This window comes from Ctenopharyngodon idella, chromosome 10 (genome assembly GCF_019924925.1).
Source record: "Ctenopharyngodon idella isolate HZGC_01 chromosome 10, HZGC01, whole genome shotgun sequence".
In the NCBI taxonomy this organism is placed as follows: domain Eukaryota; kingdom Metazoa; phylum Chordata; class Actinopteri; order Cypriniformes; family Xenocyprididae; genus Ctenopharyngodon; species Ctenopharyngodon idella.
In genome coordinates, this window is record NC_067229.1 from 40,984,461 (window position 1) to 41,003,320 (window position 18,860).

General features: G+C 38.1%; 1 protein-coding gene across 13 annotated transcripts in view; it reads left to right on the forward strand.

The window, feature by feature from the left end:
• phldb2a (pleckstrin homology-like domain, family B, member 2a) overlaps positions 1-18,860 on the forward strand; it is a 34,039-nt gene that overhangs the window by 5,496 nt on the left and 9,683 nt on the right. For 6 of the 13 annotated variants that reach the window (XM_051909448.1, XM_051909450.1, XM_051909453.1 and 3 more), the window contains exons 3-9: positions 43-228; positions 7,157-7,273; positions 10,942-11,903; positions 13,461-13,793; positions 15,928-16,065; positions 16,943-17,080; positions 18,625-18,753. In XM_051909448.1, the coding sequence (XP_051765408.1) occupies positions 43-228; positions 7,157-7,273; positions 10,942-11,903; positions 13,461-13,793; positions 15,928-16,065; positions 16,943-17,080; positions 18,625-18,753 (2,003 nt within the window). Of the gene's footprint in view, positions 1-42; positions 229-2,445; positions 2,614-7,156; positions 7,274-10,941; positions 11,904-13,460; positions 13,794-15,927; positions 16,066-16,942; positions 17,081-18,624; positions 18,754-18,860 lie in introns of those variants that run through there. The other 7 variants (XM_051909449.1, XM_051909454.1, XM_051909460.1 and 4 more) reach the window with 5 other exon arrangements.

Genomic DNA, 18,860 nt, shown 5'->3' on the forward strand with positions numbered 1-18,860 from the left:
TATTCCACTGATGTCTTTAAAGTCTTTTGCTTTACATCACAGAATTATCACAAATTGGCTCTGAGGATGCAGAGTTGCCACAGGATGTCACCGCTGATGGTCCAGGAATCGAATCGCACCACTGTGTCATCATCACCAACAGTGCTGGGGTTATTACTTTACACCCCAATGGAAATATGTGCTGTCTTGATGGAGTTCCAGTCACCGAGCCTACAAAGCTCACTCATGGTAATACACAGTATTTTTAGCCTACCTTCCTAACTGCAGTTAGAAATCCCTTACTGTACTATTACAGTAACTAAGCACTACTGACCACTTACTTTTAATGCTTTCATATCTAAGCCTTCCCAGAGGTCACTGTTATAAAGTGTGGTCAACTATTTGATGTGGTCATGTCTTATTCGGGCACTCAGCAGGTTCTGTGGATCTAACCTTGCTTTCTGACGGCCTCAGAGAGAAATCAAAACAAACGATGGCAATGAATGACTTCCTGTCCAGTGATACCACTCAGGCCTGACACACCACAGCAATAACATCTCTCGCCCACTTTCTTTCTCCCTTTTGCATTCCTTGTTCTTTGATTTTCTGTCATATGTTTAGCAGAGTCTATAAACAAACTCTCTTTTTCATTCTCTTTTGCTGTCTCTCTTATTCTTCCTGCGTTGCTGATCAGAGTGATATGAGATCACACTTTTCTGTGTGACTCCAGACTTCCAAAGAATGTTTCAGTGTTTAATAGTTGATTTGTCACACGCCCCTCCTCCTCCTCCCTCTCAATCTCTCGTCCTCCTCGTGTCACTCTATTCGGCAAGATTCTTCCCTCTCTTTATTTTTCTTAAGGGTCAGTATAACTAACTGTGGGACTATGTGTCCTGAAGTACTCAGGTAAATATTTAGAACACTCAGAGATGTTGTAAGATGTAGACAGGCATAAACAGATGGTGAGACTCACAAGTTTTGCTATTCCCATGCATATTATACACATTAGAGATAGATAGATAAAGACATTCCCAAGATTACTTGCTGTTTCATGCTTCTCCAACAGGCCTGTGTGTTTTGTTTTATCACTGTCTCCCTGGCTAACAAGTGAGAAAAAGATACAAAACTGCATCTGGTATTTATATAGTTTAACTATAAGAGTATTCGGAATGAATGTTTATAATTGCGTATATCCACATGCGTTCATGTGCTGTAGTATAAGTGCGTGAATATGAGGATGTCTGTGTTTAAGTGTGTTGAAATGTGTAGCTGAGGTCTGGAAGTAATCAGAGTTGCCGGGCAGCACTCCAGCGCCCCCTCCCCATGATGCAACTGGAGTTCTGAGAGTGATGGAGAACAGAGTGCCCGCTGGGCGGCAGGGGGAGGGGACCGTCTTTCCTTCTCTTCCCCCCACCCTCCTCCCAGCTGAACACTGTTACACTGAAGGAAATTTACAATGGAAAATATGCCAATGCACTCTCTAGGTCATGGATTTAATGCAAGGTCAAGCAGAAGATTTGCAACCAGTGAAAAACACACACAAAAGCTTGTTTTGGATTGGCCAAAACTTCTCTTTTACGGAAAACTTATAGGGTCTTCAAATCAGGGAAATTCTAATTTGCACTTTTTTTTTTTTTTTTTTTTTTTACTACTTTTTGCTAAGAACTTGAACATGTTTTAATTATTGTCTGAAAGTATGTAATAATGCAAAGTTAATTATATATAATTATTACACACACACACACACACACACACACTGGTATTCCTATCATTTTGAGGACATTTCCATAGGCATAATGGTTTTTATACTGAGCTAATGACATTTTCTAGCACCTAGTCCTACCCCTAAAACTTACCTTAACGGAAAACTTTTTGCATTTTTACATTTTCAAAAAAAAAATCATTTAGTATGATTTATAAGCCTTTTTCCTCATGGGGGCCATGCAAGGTCAAAAAGTAAAAAAATACTGATAATACTATCGTTGTGGGGACATTTGGTATGTGTGTGTGTATATATATATATATATATATATATATATATATATATATATATGCATATGTGTGTTTTGAAGCCATCTGCAGGACCTAAATTACAGGCCAAGTTCAGATGAAAAAAAAGATGGTTAAAGAATCAAGTGATTTTTGTTTTTGTTGGCTAGCAAATATGTATAGCTCGCTGTGAACGGGTTGGTATGGTAATTGTTACCAGACCTTAAAGATATGTCAGACATTACAGTATGGAAATAGAAAATTGAGTTACAACAGAGGATGTGTGTTAAAAATTCTGCATGATCAGACTTGTAGGAGGTAGAGCAAGCCTTTGTGAGTCAGAAGAAACGTTAAATGCAAGTGAAGTATCCCATGAACTACCTCAATTTGTATCTTCTGTGAAGTGTGTGAGTCACTCTCCGATCAGCCAAAAGTCAGAGTTCCATTAGAGCGCGTTCTCGATCAACCAAAAAGCCAAGCGCGTCCCCGCTGAGAGGAGGCGTGTCCGCAGACACGGCCAAGGTCTTGCCGTACTCAGCATCGCGTCTGTCCTCTTTTGTCATGCTAAACTGGCCGGGCACAGAGAGAGGACCGACCGCGCATCATTCTCCTCCTGAGGCTTCGTCAATGGGACACTAAATAAAGGTTAGTTTTATTCCTTCAACTGCAAACAGAGCTCAAGAAATATCACTTGGAGTTTAGTGAAGAGCGTAACTGCGTTGTTACGATTACTTTGGTGTGTTGCAGTGTTTCATTTTAGAGTTTTTTTTGTTGGGAAATTAATTTTGTGGTCCAGTAAGTCGGGCAGAGATTGGCAGATAAGTTCTGAGCCGTTGTTTGCTGGGTTTGTTTTGTTGTAAAGTAGTTTAAAGGCATGTTTATAGAACTTTAGACTGACAAACACGACATGACGCCAGTGAATGCTGTTTAAACAGTTGCGTGTGCGGTTGTTTGCATTGCGGCGCACGCGAGCAGATTGTTGATATTTAACCCGCTTAATCCCAGTATATTAAAGCGATTAGCGGTGAGTGCTGTGTTACCATAGTAAGCTACTCTCCTAACTTGTTCAGAAGTGATTTTCTCTTTCATGTAAATTCGCATCCTATTAATATATTAATAAATTATATACGTACGCCCACACACATTTTCTTTCTTTTTTATTTACCTGTTTTAATATAAATGTATTCGTATTTTTTCGGTTAATTTTATGTTTTTTTTTTAACTTATTAATATTTAAAAATTACTGAAAATATATGGGGTTTATTTTTTACAAAGAAAATGTATGTTTTTTTTTTTTACAACATTGATTTGATATAATAGGCATATATATATATATATATATATATATATATATATATATATATATATATATATATATAATGTGTGTGTGTATGTATCTTGAAACCAGTGAAAAATGGTAAATTGGTTTATATAAACTTATAGGTTTCTTACAATATTTGAAGGATATCTCATATTACTTTGTGTAATCAAATATATGAAAAACCCATTTTGACCAATTTTATGAATATTTGGGCAGGACGTCTCCCCCTTGATGTCTGTGGTGGTAGAACTGTAGTGTAGGAACTATAGTAACTAATGCATTTGATGGAAAATATGGTAACCATTGCAATTTTAGGGTCAGCTGGAGGAAGGAATACATATGCTTTGCTGGAATATTGGACTTGTGTGGTTTATAGACCTCTGCAGATCGCTCTAAAATTAATAAAATCTTTAAGTGTCTTTAAGTCTTCGTGTGAAAGGCTGACAAGTGCTGCAAATCATCACACAGAATGAATGTGGTTTGCACAGGCCCAACTCTGGAAATCCCAGAATTTAGTAAAACTCACTTGCAGTCTATTCCCAAGACCGTAAACCAAAGCAAGCTGTTAAACTTCAGAGGGCAGTGATTACACTACACATGATACCGTTATGGAGACATATAGTATGTAATTGTACACTCCTCCAGTCCAAGACTATGCTGATCAAATGATGTGCTTTAGGCTGGGAGGGAAGGGAGGGTTTCCATATGTTTGAGAGTTAGTGTCAGCCGGTGATGGAGAGAGTGTGAGAGAGACATTGCAATAGACCTGAGAATTTGGCACATTTGAGAGAGCCTGAGCTATAACCACATATCATAACATTACAGCTATGTCACCTCGTTCCAAGTAACTGCATTGTTTCAATAACAATGGAACAACTGCAGTGCAAAGTCACAGTTCACACAATTATTAACAAATGGGGTAAGATGCAGAAAATTCCCAGTGCTCTGCCTCTGTCTGAATAAGACAATCAACTCAGCCCTTTGTTGGTTTAGAGGAAAGCCAAAGCTTCTCAGGTGGCTGGCGATGGTGAACTCAGGGTGAAGGATTGTGTCGCTGACAGCGTAAAACGATCCCCCACTTCCTGCGCAGACTCCTCACAGGCAGCCACAGACTGCAGGAGTGGGCTTCTCAGGAGAGTCTGATGGGAGTTTGAGTGTTCACGTGGTGTGTTTCAGGAAAAGCCTGTGTGCTTACAGCATGTCTTTTGCACATTGATTATTATACATGTGGCAGTTGCGTGCAGTGGTTCTGAAATGAGGCAAAGTCCTCCTCACTGTGTTTTGTGTTTTGACGTGATATTAAGTGGGTCATTTGTTAACTTACTTTTTAATTAGTCTTTACATTAAAGGGTTGCTTCACCCAAAAATTTAAATTATCCCATGATTTACTCACCCTCAAGCCATCCTAGGAGTATATGGCTATTTTCTTTCAGACAAACACAATCAGAGTTATATTAAATAATATCCTGGTTCTTCCAAGCTTTATAATGGTAGTGAATGGTGCTCAAGATTTTGAAGCCCAAAAAAAGTGCATCCATCCATCATAAAGTAATCCATACGGCTCCAAGTGGTTAATAAAGGCCATCTAAGGCGAAGCGATGGGTTTTTGTAAGAAAAATATCCAATATTTAAAACTTTATAAACTATAATAACTGGCTTCTGGCAACAGCCATACGCAAGTTGAGTTCCGGTGGAAGTGTGACCTTTGACCCGACGTATGACGTATTGACGAATGTGGAAGCGCAGAGGTTAGAGCAAAACAAAACACCGGTCACAAATTAGAAGTCTAAAATGAGAATTTTTAAACAGAAATGTCGGAGGATTTCGATATATGAGAAGAGGAGCTTGAGTTTGTTGCCCAGCCCTATTTGTTTGAACCGCAAGAGGCTTCTCCTACTCCTACATTCTATGTCATACGTCAGGTCAGAGTCTTCTGCCGGATCTCAACTTTCGTACAGCCGTTGCAAGAAGCGAGTTGTTATAGTATATTGCGTTTTAAATATGGATATTTTTCTCACAAAAACCCATCGCTTCACTTCAGAAGGCCTTTATTAACCTTTATTAAATTTATGATGGATGGATGCACTTTTTTGGGCTTTTTCAAAATCTTGAGTACCATTCACTATCATTATAAAGCTTGGAAGAGCCAAGATATTTTTAATATAACTCCGATTGTGTTCGTCTGGAAGAAGATAGTCGTGTACACCTATGATGGCTTGAGGTTGAGTAAATCATGGGATAATTTTCATTTTTGGGTGAACTATCCCTTAACCACATTTATTGATTCAGACTGATTTGCAAATGCAGAATGAGCACAAAAACAAGATGCGGGAATTACTGCGTGAACAGCTTAATAAGCCAATCGTACATAGTGCAATGGAGGCATTGCTTCCCTTGCCTCTTCAGAGGAAACACCCCTGATATGTGGCGTATTGGAGAGAGACAGTAGCTATGTTTCCATCCAACTATTTTTATGCGCATTTTGGGATATCGCATTAAAAAGCGCTGAATGGAAATTCCAAGATGCACATCAGTTCTAAAAATGCGCATTAAAAACTTATGCGTTCAGTTGTGGCATTTACTTTTTTTTCCTTGTCCGATAAGAAGATGTGCGCACAAACTATGATGGAAACACATTTACCGAACAAATCCTTCGATGCTCAACAATAAAATCATGCAACTTTGAGTCAACAATGCATGTGATTGGATAACTGGACTAACCAGCGGACCAATTTCATTGCACAATATCTCAAATGTTGATTTGATCTTTCTGAAATGACTGGGCCAAAGTATGTCATCAGAATGATTTGGTATAATGACCTTCCAGAAGTGTCACATGATTGCATTCCCAAACACCAGGCATCCAAACACAAGATATCATGACACAGTTTATTGCATTTCGCCTGCGCACTCTGAGGTGCGAGGCATTTATGAAGTACGAAAACTTCCGTTTTTATTACAGATATTTTGCACCAATTTCCCAGGAAGTGACGATTTTGTACTCTTGAACACATGGAATAAATACACTTTGTTTGCAAATGTTTTATGCAATATTTCTATTTTGTTCGTAAGTTTAATTCACAACTTTGGATGGATGTTTGTTTGAATGAGTTTTGTTATTGAGTGCCTCAGACATTTCCCAAAACACTCCCATTATGCAGATTTAAAAAAAAAAAAAAATGTTATATATCTTTCTTGGTTTTCACATACCATAGACTTCTTTTGTTTTATATAGGGGCTAATTATAATTACTAGATACAAACCCCTAATTTGCGTTATTTATTTAACTATTTAAAAACTTTTTTGCTTTATTTATGAATAATTTTTCCAATTGAGGACATCGCCACCAGGAGGTTTTGTCAGTTTAAGCCAACTTCTGGAGATAAAATTAGTAGTAAAAAGTGAAGAGAGAGGGGGAAAGAAAAGAAAAAGAAGGGGAGAGAGAGGATGTGCCCCAGACTTAAGGGGAAAATCAGTCTTGTGGATTTAAGTCTTCTGAAAGACTTGGTGGACTTTGCTTTAGAAGAAACTTCAAACTGGATCTGAAATCTGAGCTCTTTCTGGATCTGTTTTTTCACTTAATCAAGAGGCTGTTTCTCTCTTTCTCTTTCTGTCTTATTGAGCTGAATTCATTTCAAGACCCGAAGAGGGAAAAGAGTTTTGTCTTCAAAATACCATAGCTCTTTGTCATTTTATGTAACTTTATTTGGTCATAACTTTCATACTACTGTGAATGTGTATCATTCTTGTGTGCTTGTATGTCTGAGGTAATGATTTATTACAGCTTAATTTCCTTACCACTGCCTTGGACTCCAGCATAATGTTTTTATGTTAAAATGACTGTGTGTGTGTTGTGGTTCTCCTCAGGGTGTACTCTTTGTCTGGGTAAATCTTTTTTCCATTTCAACCACCCAGAAGAGGCGAATCACATGAAGAACATGCTGCCAGAAAAGACAGCAGGACCCGCACTGTCCCTCAGTACGGGTGAGTGACGTCTTCCTCCACCTTACTGATCCATTCTGCTGTCTTTTCATAAACAGTCACTTGCTTGCAGCCTAATTGGTCCCCTCCATTATCATGCCGCAGACTGTTTTATACACAGGAAGAGTGCAATTCAGTGCCATCTGTTCTGCTCTTCTGCGCTATTTTTGTGTTTGTTTGCTTGTTTGTTAAACATGTAAATATGCTCATCAATCTCAATCAATGTTGTTTTCTTCTTTCCAGTCACTTTTAAACATTACCTGTAATTTTCCATGAATAGGGTACAAAATAGGGCCTTAAGCTTTTAATAGTTCACTTTTTCTAAACAAAATGTCAGTGAAAGGAGTTGCTTAAACTTCTAAGAATGCTGATTGCCAACGGTCAATCTGTTCATTTTAAAGGGTTAATTCACCCAAAAATGAAATTTCTGTCATTAATTACTCACCCTCATGTCGTTCCACACCTGTAAGACCTTTGTTCATTTTATGAACACAAATTAAGATATTTTTTGTTGAAATCCAAGAGCTCTCTGACTCCTCCATAGACAGCAATTTAACCACCACTAATTAATTTGTGTTCCAACGATGAACGAAGGTCTTACGGGTGTGGGATGACATGAGGGTGAGTAATTAATTCATTTTTGGGTGAACTAATCCTTTAAATGAGGCCTGGGAATGCTGTAATGAAAAACGTAATTGCAAATTTTGCCTAAATTCATCCAGAAGCAGCTAAGCTAATTAAGGGCCAAATAGTTGTTGATGTATATTTCCCATACATTAAAGAAAGTTTGTTGTATTTGTTTGTTTACAGGGTTAAATGGTGGAGCTTAATAAATAAATTTTAAAGAATGCTTTTGGTAATAATATTAAAATCTTTTATATATAAAAACAGTACATTTATAAACGGAATGTCAATTCGGCAAATGATTTTGACATTGTATGATTTTAAAGGGGGGGTATCACACACAGCCAATCTCATGTTAATCTCGAGTACTTATAGAGTAGTAGTGCATCCTTCATGTCTCCGCAAAGTCTTTAGTTTTACCATATTTATAAAAGATACATACGCTGTACCGAGTCTTTCCGAAAACAGCCGGGCGCCTAGAAGTGTGCCGTGTGAGCGGAGCTAAAGAGTGACAAGCACGCGCAGCTTTTGCGTAGCGATCGTCTGCAAGCTATCAATGGTCAGCTAAACAAATGTATTTAAACACACACAATACACCATCGCATTATCCCTGGATAACTTTTGAATCACTATAATGAATATAGCGTATAGTGAATGATGAATAACGAATTTATGAATGCACTACGTTCGTGTTGTTTACATTATATGCACTTAGGCGCCTAATGCCAACAAAACAGACATTTGAAGCAGTTTTACTCACCACCTGCGGTTCCGACTCATGACCGGGATCATTACCACTGTGACCACTCCATCTTTCAGTTTCAAACTATCTGTAAATCCAGCGTGGAACTGGGCCTTGTTTATGAAACCATAAGCGCCGATCCTGAGGGCTCGAGCAGCCACGGAAAAACACAAGATATTCTCCATTCATTTTAACCAATAAAAAAAGTGATTGCAACTATCAGTTTCTATGGTTATTTTAATAACAAATATAGAGAGCGCATCAATGTAATGCATGAGCACAAAACTCTCAGCTCCTCTTAAAGCTGGGTTCTTTGGGAAGCAAGGTTATCTTTCCCTCGCAACTAAAAACACAATTCTTTGGTGACATTGTTGATTTCGTGAAGTCCTGTGACCTGTGCAGCGCTGCCAACGACTTCCATAAAGCCGAACGCGCGTTGATGGGCGTGCTCTAGTCGACATGTGCGTACGCGCTCTTCCGGGAGAAGTGCCCGTGCAAGGAATTCCGACCTTGACCTCGAAAAAAAGATTGCGAAGTTTGAGGATTTGGAAGAGTATTTTTGGAACAGAAATACTCTGTCATACGTCCAACTCGTGTTTTGAAACTTTGGCCATGTTTAGCATGAGAATCCAACTCTTTAACAGTGTAAATAAGTCAGAATACATGAAATAGCATTATACCCCCCCTTTAATTGTTGTATACATTCAAGAAGATCAAGACTTTGGTAGTCTTGAAAAAAAAAAAAAACAATTTATGGGGGAATGCAGACATTTTATGCATTTAAAACTAGCTACATTTTTAAAAGCTAGTTTTAATGCTACATTTCATGCTACCTTAATTTTATGTTACATAATGATTTATCTAATAGATCTCACAACAAAAGCATGGAATTTGTGCCTGTAATGCTTTAAAAAAGTCATGGGACCCAATGTGTAATGTATTCCTGGAAAGTGCCACCTCTGCTTTTCTCCTCTACTTTTCTCTTTCTCTTTCTTTCTTTCTTTCTTTCTTTCTTTCTCTGTGGGCTTTGTGTTGGCTGAGAGACCTTGAGTTAATACAAACAGTCATCTTACCACCATGTAGCCGCAGCTGTACAAATGACCATGTTACCTTGTAAATAAATGACAACGTAAAATCCCATCCATATGGCTCCAGGTCAACCACTTAGCTAAAATGATTTACTACCCAAAATGCAGATAAACATTCTGGAGTACAGGTGGTCCTCACGTATGTGTGTGTGTGTTTCCTGACGGAGACCACCACTGTTCCCACAAATCGCACTCCGGTTGCGGAGGAGTTCTGACCCTGTCCCTTTCCTCTGCTCCAGTGCCAGAAATTACAAGCCCATTCTGGCTTTGGTTCTTCCATTTTTAGACAACACTTTCCCCCCTAAAACCCAAGGCATTCATATTTGTATGGGCTGAGATTTGTATGTGAAAGCTGTAGTCAGCTGAGCACATGTGACCCTTGAACTTAAGCAAAACCTAAAAATTAGCCAGAACACACGTCTGATTTCTCTGTTTATTTTGTCAGGTTTTGCAGACTTGTTTGTGAACGTGTCTATGACAATCTGTCCAAACATTGAGCTTTTGTATTAGAGCAAGAAGATTGCATCAAGGGTTTGTCATGTTACAACTCTTGATTATTTCCAGTTAAGTGCATAACTGCTCTGTCATTTCCCTGATGCAGTTTCGGTTTCCATTAAAATTTGCATGCCTCCAGATGTTTCATTTGGCTTTGGCTTTCCACCATTAGATCTCAGATGAATTTATGGGTAAAGACCTTGTGTATATTATACCTTAAAGGGGTCATATCATGAGGAATCAAAAATGAAGGCATACGATAGCTTTTTGTGAGGAACAGACAGAAATTTAACTCTTTCCCTGCGATTGACGATATTTTACGGCTTTCCATGTTTATTTCCTGTAATATGCTGGGGGGCGCTATGATGGACTTTATCTATTCCATCTAAGTTTTGATCATCGTAATGAATCTGATCCAGACGTAGTCTTTGACAAAAATGTGATTTTCTCAGCTTTTTGTTCAAAATGTTGCTTTTTTATGAAACTTACCCACATTCAAGTGTTAATAAAAAAGAAAGCATGAAGCTAGAATAAAAAGTTTCGTCAAATGCTGGCACTCAAATCTCATTAGTCACAGAATCACTGCCATGACCAATAAGATTTGAGAGGTTTGAGAAGTCAAAAACAAATGAATGATTGATTGAAACCTGGTTCGATCCTTTATTAGGAACCATGTTTGAATGTGCACTGGCATAAATTACCTTCTCTTCCCCCCCCCCCAGACACAACAAAGTTTCATTCCAATGGCGGCACATTGGTTGGATCCAGTGTTCGTGGCACACGCTCCAAAGCAGAGCTTCAGGAGTTGATGGAGAGCTTGCAGCGCAGGAAGTCCGCTCTAGAGGCCAGCTTAAAGGCTACTGCAGACCGCGGTTACCTCACTTTGTCCCCACCTCCCAGTCCCCAATCGGCTTCTTCCTATTTACAGGACCGTCCACCACTTTCTATACGAGTCCCCTCCCCTTACACACCCTCCAGCAGCCTGAGCATGCCACCATCACCCCACCAATCAGAGCGCCCTATAAGTCCTGTCCCGAGCCAAACCCGTGCCCGACACCAATCACAGGACAACCTGTTGTTTTGCCACCCTTCGGAAGGGCGACATCCCAACACTGCCAGCTCACTCCTTTCTATGTGGAATGGCTCTTCTTCCTCCTACGTGACCGATGCTCTTCCTTCATCTCGCCGAGGTCCAAGTGGGGCAGCCAGCATGCCCTCCAGCCCTCGCTTGGGGCGCAGACTTCTAACACGAGATGGGGAGTCCAGTGTTGAGCCAACGCTCCGCCAAAGGAAATACTCCACCGGCTCCCTGAATGGCCTGGGGGGACATAGTCGCTCTCTGCCCAGGTTGTATCGAGGAGACGCCCCAATGCTTTCTTTGCCACCCCGACGTACCACCAAACCACGCCGCAGCCTTCCGTCCTTGGAAAAACCTCCAGATGTGACCGTGATAGCCAACATGACCAGCAGTTCTCGCAGGGCCAGCCTTTGCTCTGTGGGATCTGCTCCATGTTTGGATCTAGGAGTAGGAGAAAGGCGGCTGTCATTTGGTAAAGGAGGCCTGGGGCCTGGCATGGGGCCGAGAAGGGGCAGTATCAGTTCTCTCAGTGGAAAAGAAGAGCTCAGAGATTATCATCAGAGACAAAGAGATGAGAGACTTCGAGAACAGGAAGTGGAAAGACTGGTAAGAAAAACTGCACTCATCCAAAAGAAACACTTGAATCTAGGGAGTCTCAATGAGGTTTCAGAATTTTCTTTTAAATGACATATCACATGATGATGTTGTTGTTATTATTATTTATTATTAATAATTTTATTAATCTTTTTATATTATATTTATATTATATTATTTTAATTTAAAATTAAATTATAAAATTATTTTATAATGTATATATAATATAATGTATAATGTCTTTTAATTCCCCTTCACATGATATTAATTTTAAGTAGAAATAATGTTTTTTTAATTATATTATTATTAATATACCATTTTAGCTAAAATATAATATATTTGATTAACAACCTAACAGCCTAGCATAAATAACATTGGAGAGGTGCAGTTTACTTTTGCATGTGGCACACTTTGTAGCTTACTTTATAGCTACGGCTCTAAAAATGATGCTAATCATTTTAAAGTATATCAGCATAAATTCATAAGTTCATAGAAATCAAAAATTGAGGGAGTTTATTGTGTTAATATTGTCAAATATTGTTTAAACTTCAATTCCCTATAAATCTCAGCCTTGAATCCAACTCTTTGGGTTTCATTTTGCGTCCTTTGAGACAGCGGCGAGACATGAAAGTGTCAAGAGGACTTTGATCTGTGCCGTGTTCTTGGCCTGGAGCATTATAAGTGCGGTTCACTGGATTATTCACACTCTTTCATGCACTACAGACTTAATGAACTTACATTCACAGCTAAACCAAAACCTTAAGTGTGTATGAACCAGCTGGTAAACACACTTTAAATGAGTTTTTGCTTTCGACCTTTATGAGAACTTGAAATGTTGCCTCTAGAAGGTCACATGATAACTGAGCAAAAGCACTGCAACTGTAGTCAAACCATCTGATCTGACCGCAGGGGCATGTGTGTTTGTTTGTCTGTGCAACTAAATTAGTTCCGTTCCACGGCCAAACCCCACAACCCACTGCTAAGAAGACATCTATGATACAAATCTAAACAGCAATCTATTAATTCAAAGATTAAAGTGCCCCTATTTTGTTTTTCCGAATATTACCTTTCATTCAGTATGTAATATAGCTGTTTGTGAATGTTAAAGGTCTGCAAAGTTTCAAAGTTCGAAGTCGTCAGCAATTCTAGTCTCACTTCCGTAACATACCTACATGGGTTTATAACAAATTTGCATAATTCCAGCCTATGGTATTCATTGGCTGCCGTTGAACAACATCTACTTTGACCTGCCCTCAAACACACTGTAGTTGTAGCTGAGGCCTGAAAGAGTTTGGTTCTTGTTGTTGAACTTCAGACTATTGAGCTCAACCAGTTTTGTTAATAATATAATGTATCAGGTACAGTATGATTCAAAGGTCTGAGAAAATGCTTCTATTAGATTAGATTACAAATGACATAAACAGAATCTTAAATATTAGTTTTGCATTGCAATGTTTTGGTTTAAGATTTTTTTAAAACCTGAAAACACTGTTCATTACCAGTTTCACATAAAACAAATCCATATCATCAATGAAACCTAAGACTGTTTAATTTTTCGTTCCACTCTAGGAGCGCCAGCGTCTTGAGACCATCCTGTCCCTGTGCTCTGAGCTGGGCCGGTCTGATCTGTGCCGGATGGAGACTGATTCGGGCGTCTCAGCTGTGTCGGACCTGCAGAAGATCAACCGAGAACTGGAGAAGCTGCAGGTGTCTGATGATGAATCTGTGTTCTCAGACTCTGCAGCAGTGTCTCTGGATAGCGGGTATCTGGGTAAGGGTCGGACAGAGATCCTCACCCAGAGACAGCGCAGACTGAGCGGACACAGGGAGACCAGGCCCCAGTCACCCACCACTAGCCTACGGAGCTCAGCCCCCTCACCCTCTCCACACCTCCGCAGCAAGGTGAGACACTGCGCAATATGTACTTATCTTCCTAAATACAAAAAATGTTTTTTACTTTTTTAACATCTGCATCTTGCATCTACATGTACCATTACTGATGTCAAACAGTACTTTCTGGGTCTCACAGAACCTATCCAAGAGCATGTCTGGGTCAATACATATTATTAGGGGAAAAAAAGGTAATTTTACAGTATCAAAGTCACGTGTCAGAGGTGAATACATGCTGTTTAAGTGTTTTAGGTTTCTTCTCATCGTGTATGCGCATATATCACTTTGAGAAAACCATTGAAAGACACAGATATTCAAAAATATTACATATGACTGTACTATTTACCAAAAATAATACTGAAAATAATGCTGTATGAACCATTTATGTTAAATATTGTCTTAAAAAAAATTGTAAATTTGAGTCTGGAAAAGTATAGAAATTTTAAAATGGAAAATGTGTAGGAGCCCTGTATATTTATATAATTAAAGAAAATGATGATATAATTACATACACATTTTATATAATTAAATTGTGGTATTATTTACCAAATTTAATCTATGCTAATTAAAAAATATAAATTAAATAATAAAAAAATTTAAAAATGTTATTTAAAAAAAGCATGATTTTTACTACCCTATACAGTAATGAATATTGATGTAAATTTTTATTCTTTTATTTAATTCTGGGATATTTAAGTAGAGTAATTAAGTATATTATGATGAGTATATTATCCCCATTACTAAATTCTCATTATATAACACTAAAATTTAATTCTCATTAGTGTAATGTGAAAGAAATTGATATATTATTTAAATTGTAGTTATATATCATTGTATTTGTTGTAACTTTAGTAAATGCAGATTTAAAAATCAATTAAAAACTTTCTATATAGCAATGTTTTTTTTTTTTTTTTACAGTATTTTTTTGAAGTTCAAAATGACCAGTCATTTCTTCATGAAATCCACTCTTCTATTAATTTCAGCTCCAAACTGCATAGTTATTTCTTGCCAGAGTGATGTTTGTTCTTACTGTATATACCATCATCTCTAGTGTGTTCAAATCTAAAGCAGCTGTGTATTCAATATCCCTGATTGAAATAATGATGCAGTGGAAAGTATGCATCCCTTTGGGATCTAAAGTATGCAAAACAGTTTGGGAATGCTGTGGAGTCTTTATACCTGACACACTCGCTGTTGATGTCTGTTTCTGAACAGCACGACAGAGTGAACTTTGACCTTTCCAAACGCTGACCTCACACTCTTTGCAGTCAGACACTGAAATGAGTTTTAAAACAGATTTCCTTCTGCGTTTTAAGCACATAAGGTGCCAGTTCCAGCTCAAGATGGGGACTCTGTGGAAGAAATGTTTTTTCTATAATGACATAATGGTGTGTTTGAGTTTAATAGACTTTCTCAGGAGAGAGGGGCAGTTATTGCCTCTCCTGCAAGAGGAGAGGAACAGGAAATGACTCTATTCCCCAGTGGATTTGCTGTGCATTTGTGTGCGTCTATGTGCTCAAGACACATGTGACAGTAATTGTTGGAAAGAAACATAGAAATGCAAGGAAAGAATGCATATCATCTGCATATCATTTCTCCCACATTTATCCTCTCCTCTCAAGCAATATTTCTTAATAAACTCTCATGTGACAGTTGCTATTGTTGATCACAGTTTGCATTTAAACATATGCACAGACCCATCCGCTGCTGGATATTTCTGGTAAATGTCAAATGCATGGAGATCAGACGCCATTATCAGACAGAGGCGGCTCTGTAGTCTCGCATCTGTTGCTGAGCTACATTCCTCTGCGATGTCACTGAAAAACCTTGTGGCCTCAGAAACGGCCAAGTTAACTATCCATGAGGAGCTGGATATTCAATTCAGAGTTCAGTCTCATGTCAGGTCTGAATGTCTGTATTTGTGAGTGTTTAATCCATCTTTTCAGATCCTCCTGTAATTGTGATTATGTGTTTGTTATATCAGTCAAGAAAAATCTGCAAAATTTCCTAAAAACATCCTGATGGTCTGAACAAACACTGAATTGTCCAATCATCATCCAGGACTGAAACTATTCATTTTATAAAGTGCATTGTCAGTTGAAGTATGTCTGATCTCTAATGTTTTTGTGTGTTTTTTTTTTTTAAGCAGGTGTCTGAAGACAGGCAGCTGAGGCAGGAAGTGACACGTATAGAAGAGGAGAGGATTCAGGTGCTTAACAACATCGAGGAACTTGAACAGAAGATCAGAGATCTAGACACACAGATGGACGAGTCTATCAGAGAGGTGTGTGTGCTTAAATGAGAAGCTTTATGTGTTTTAAAGTGAGGTAACATGTTTAATATGCTTTACTGTAGCTCAAACAGTAGAGCATGGAGCTAGCAACGGCAAGCTCATGGGCTCGATTCCCAGAAATCGCAAGCCGTTTCAAATAAAAGCATTTGCCAAATGCATTAATGTAAATGTCTTTTACAGACAGAGCTCTAGATCAAATGAATTTGTTTACTCAGCAACAGTGTTATTTTAGTATTAATTTTATATATTATAGTTTTTATTAATATTTTGAGTTAACTTTTATTTTCATTTTTTCAGTTTTAATTTAAATTTTAGTAATTTTATGTACTGTCATTTCTGTCATTTCATACGGATTACATAATCAGAGAGTTGTTGAAAAGTAGACATTGCTATAGATATGTTTATGTCTGTGACATGCTCCAAATTAACGGGGATCGAGAGGGCAGAAAGCACATCCTTTTTGTATTCTTTATTTTTCAAAAGCACAATGTTTTGTTGTTATTGTGGGTTTACAAAAATAAAAGTAGATCCTTAAAAGTAGTTTGGAATGATGCATTACTCTTATCTGTATGACCAAAAATGACGGCGTATTTTACGTTGTTTTCTGGAACGTGAAAATGGAAGTGATTGCACCTGCCGCCTACATGTCATGCAGTAAGCGCGCTATACTTTAGCTTCCACACTCCGCACAAACACTTGGATATGTGCCTAATAATAGCGCACATTTATCTTGGTTAACGTTGGAGCAAGCAGCCATATAAAGTTGCTACTACTTATAAGTTTCAAATGATAAGCCATATTTGGGATCGATGGATGATAGGCGAACGAGGAGCTAAAGTCAATAAACACTTTCTTGATCTCTCCTTAGATGGAGGTGGAGAGAGCTCTTTTAGACGGTGAGCAGGAGGCAGAGGTCACTCAGCTACAGAGCGATAAACAAATGCTGGAGCAGCTCAACGCAAAAATGGGGAACATGGAGAAAAATGTTCAAAGAAATCAAACTCAGGTAACCATCAGATCACAATGTATTCGTACAGCTTGAAAAGATTGAATATAGTATATCACAACTTCAGGACGAAGTCTCCAAAAAAGCAAATATGTCATTCCATGTTGAACCAAATTTTGGAAACTTCCCAGCTCAAATTTTTGATTTTGTTAATATTTGTTCTGTACAAAGACAAACATAAATAGTGATGAAAGCCAAAATATTAAATGTCACAGATGTATATTTACTGAGTAATCCACTATTTTGTCAAGGGGGGTCAAAATGGCAATTTTCACCTGAGATTTGGAGCCAAATTATAGGGGGGTAAAAATGATTTTAGAAAGATGGCAGCATCATTATTTTATGTTTGCACTGAGATTGGTAGGTCTGTTAGTTAAATCTGTTGACTTCAGCAATCTTTGTTGCATTATATGCCAACAGTGAAAGTTTAAAATGGGGGAAAAAAGCACTTGGTGTGTTTTGCCCCAAGTTTGCATGCCTGTAATTCAAGAAGTATTAAAGATATCTTAATATCCTTTTCTTTTGTTTTCTTTATTTTTAAGGCCCTATATGGTTCAATCCCAGAGGTATGGAGATCTTAATGCGGCTCCATGAGTAAATTGGTCAGAAAACCAAATGGGGGCCAATTTGCATACATCTGATACTTTTTTCTTTTAAAAAGGAATATCTGAACAACAAATAATGTTGAAATTAGAAATGTATCTTGTTTTTTTTCTATCAACACATTTTCATAGACTATACTGGTCTGAGTGCCATAAATATTCTTTTTCCAAAGTTTGCATGCCTGTAATTTTAAAGTTATTAGAGATATCTTAATATCCTTCTAGATTCTAATTTTTAATAAATTTTTCTTTTGAAATCTTTTAAGTTCCTATATGATTCAATCGTATAGATATGGGGATCCCAATGCGACTCCTTGTTGAAATTGTTGAATTTTACCCATTTTCAGTGGTCAAAAACCAAATGTGGTTAACTTTTCAAACAGCTGATACTTATTATGTTTAAAGAGGAATTTCTGAAGAACAAATAATTCTGAAACTAGAAATGTATCTTGTTGTCCTCTATCAAAATAATTGCAGAAAATATACAAAATAGTGGATTATTCAGTAGATATACATCCATGACATTTAATATTTTGCCTTTCTTGTTCATTTATGTATTTCTTTCACCAGAAAAAAAATGATCATAATCAAAATTTTTAGCCAGGGACCTCTGGTCGAGTTGACAATGAATGACCCAAATAAGAGTGTCTCATTCACCTACCGTACGTAAAACCTGTGTGTGAGTGTTTTTACACAGAAATCATGATTCATGAATATGTTTGCACTTAAAGTTTAAACTTAAGAAAGCTTGTACTCCATTATTAGTGAATTACACCCACCAACATCACATCTACCTACCTTTTTTTTTCCCAGTTTAACTCTTCCTTGCTCTAACCCAACCTTGCACTTTCTCTATTTCTTTGTCCATCATATTTGTGCCCATCTCAACACTGTGTGCTCTGTATGTGTACGTCATCCATTCGCGTCGCCACTGTGCTGTAGGGCAAAGCCCTGTTGGAGGCTGAGAGAGTTAAAGTAGAGAGGCTAGCTGAGCTGATCTCAGAGCAGAAGACCCAGCTGGACACCTGTCCTGAAGCACTGAAGGAGCAGCTCCAGAATCAGCTATCCAGGGTCAGTCAGTTACCGTGGTCTCCCTCGTACCTGCGCCCTCCTGTGCGGCCAACTATTCTGCTGTCTGTCTCTCACAAACACTTCCTGTTGTGTTTTTTCCTCTCTGC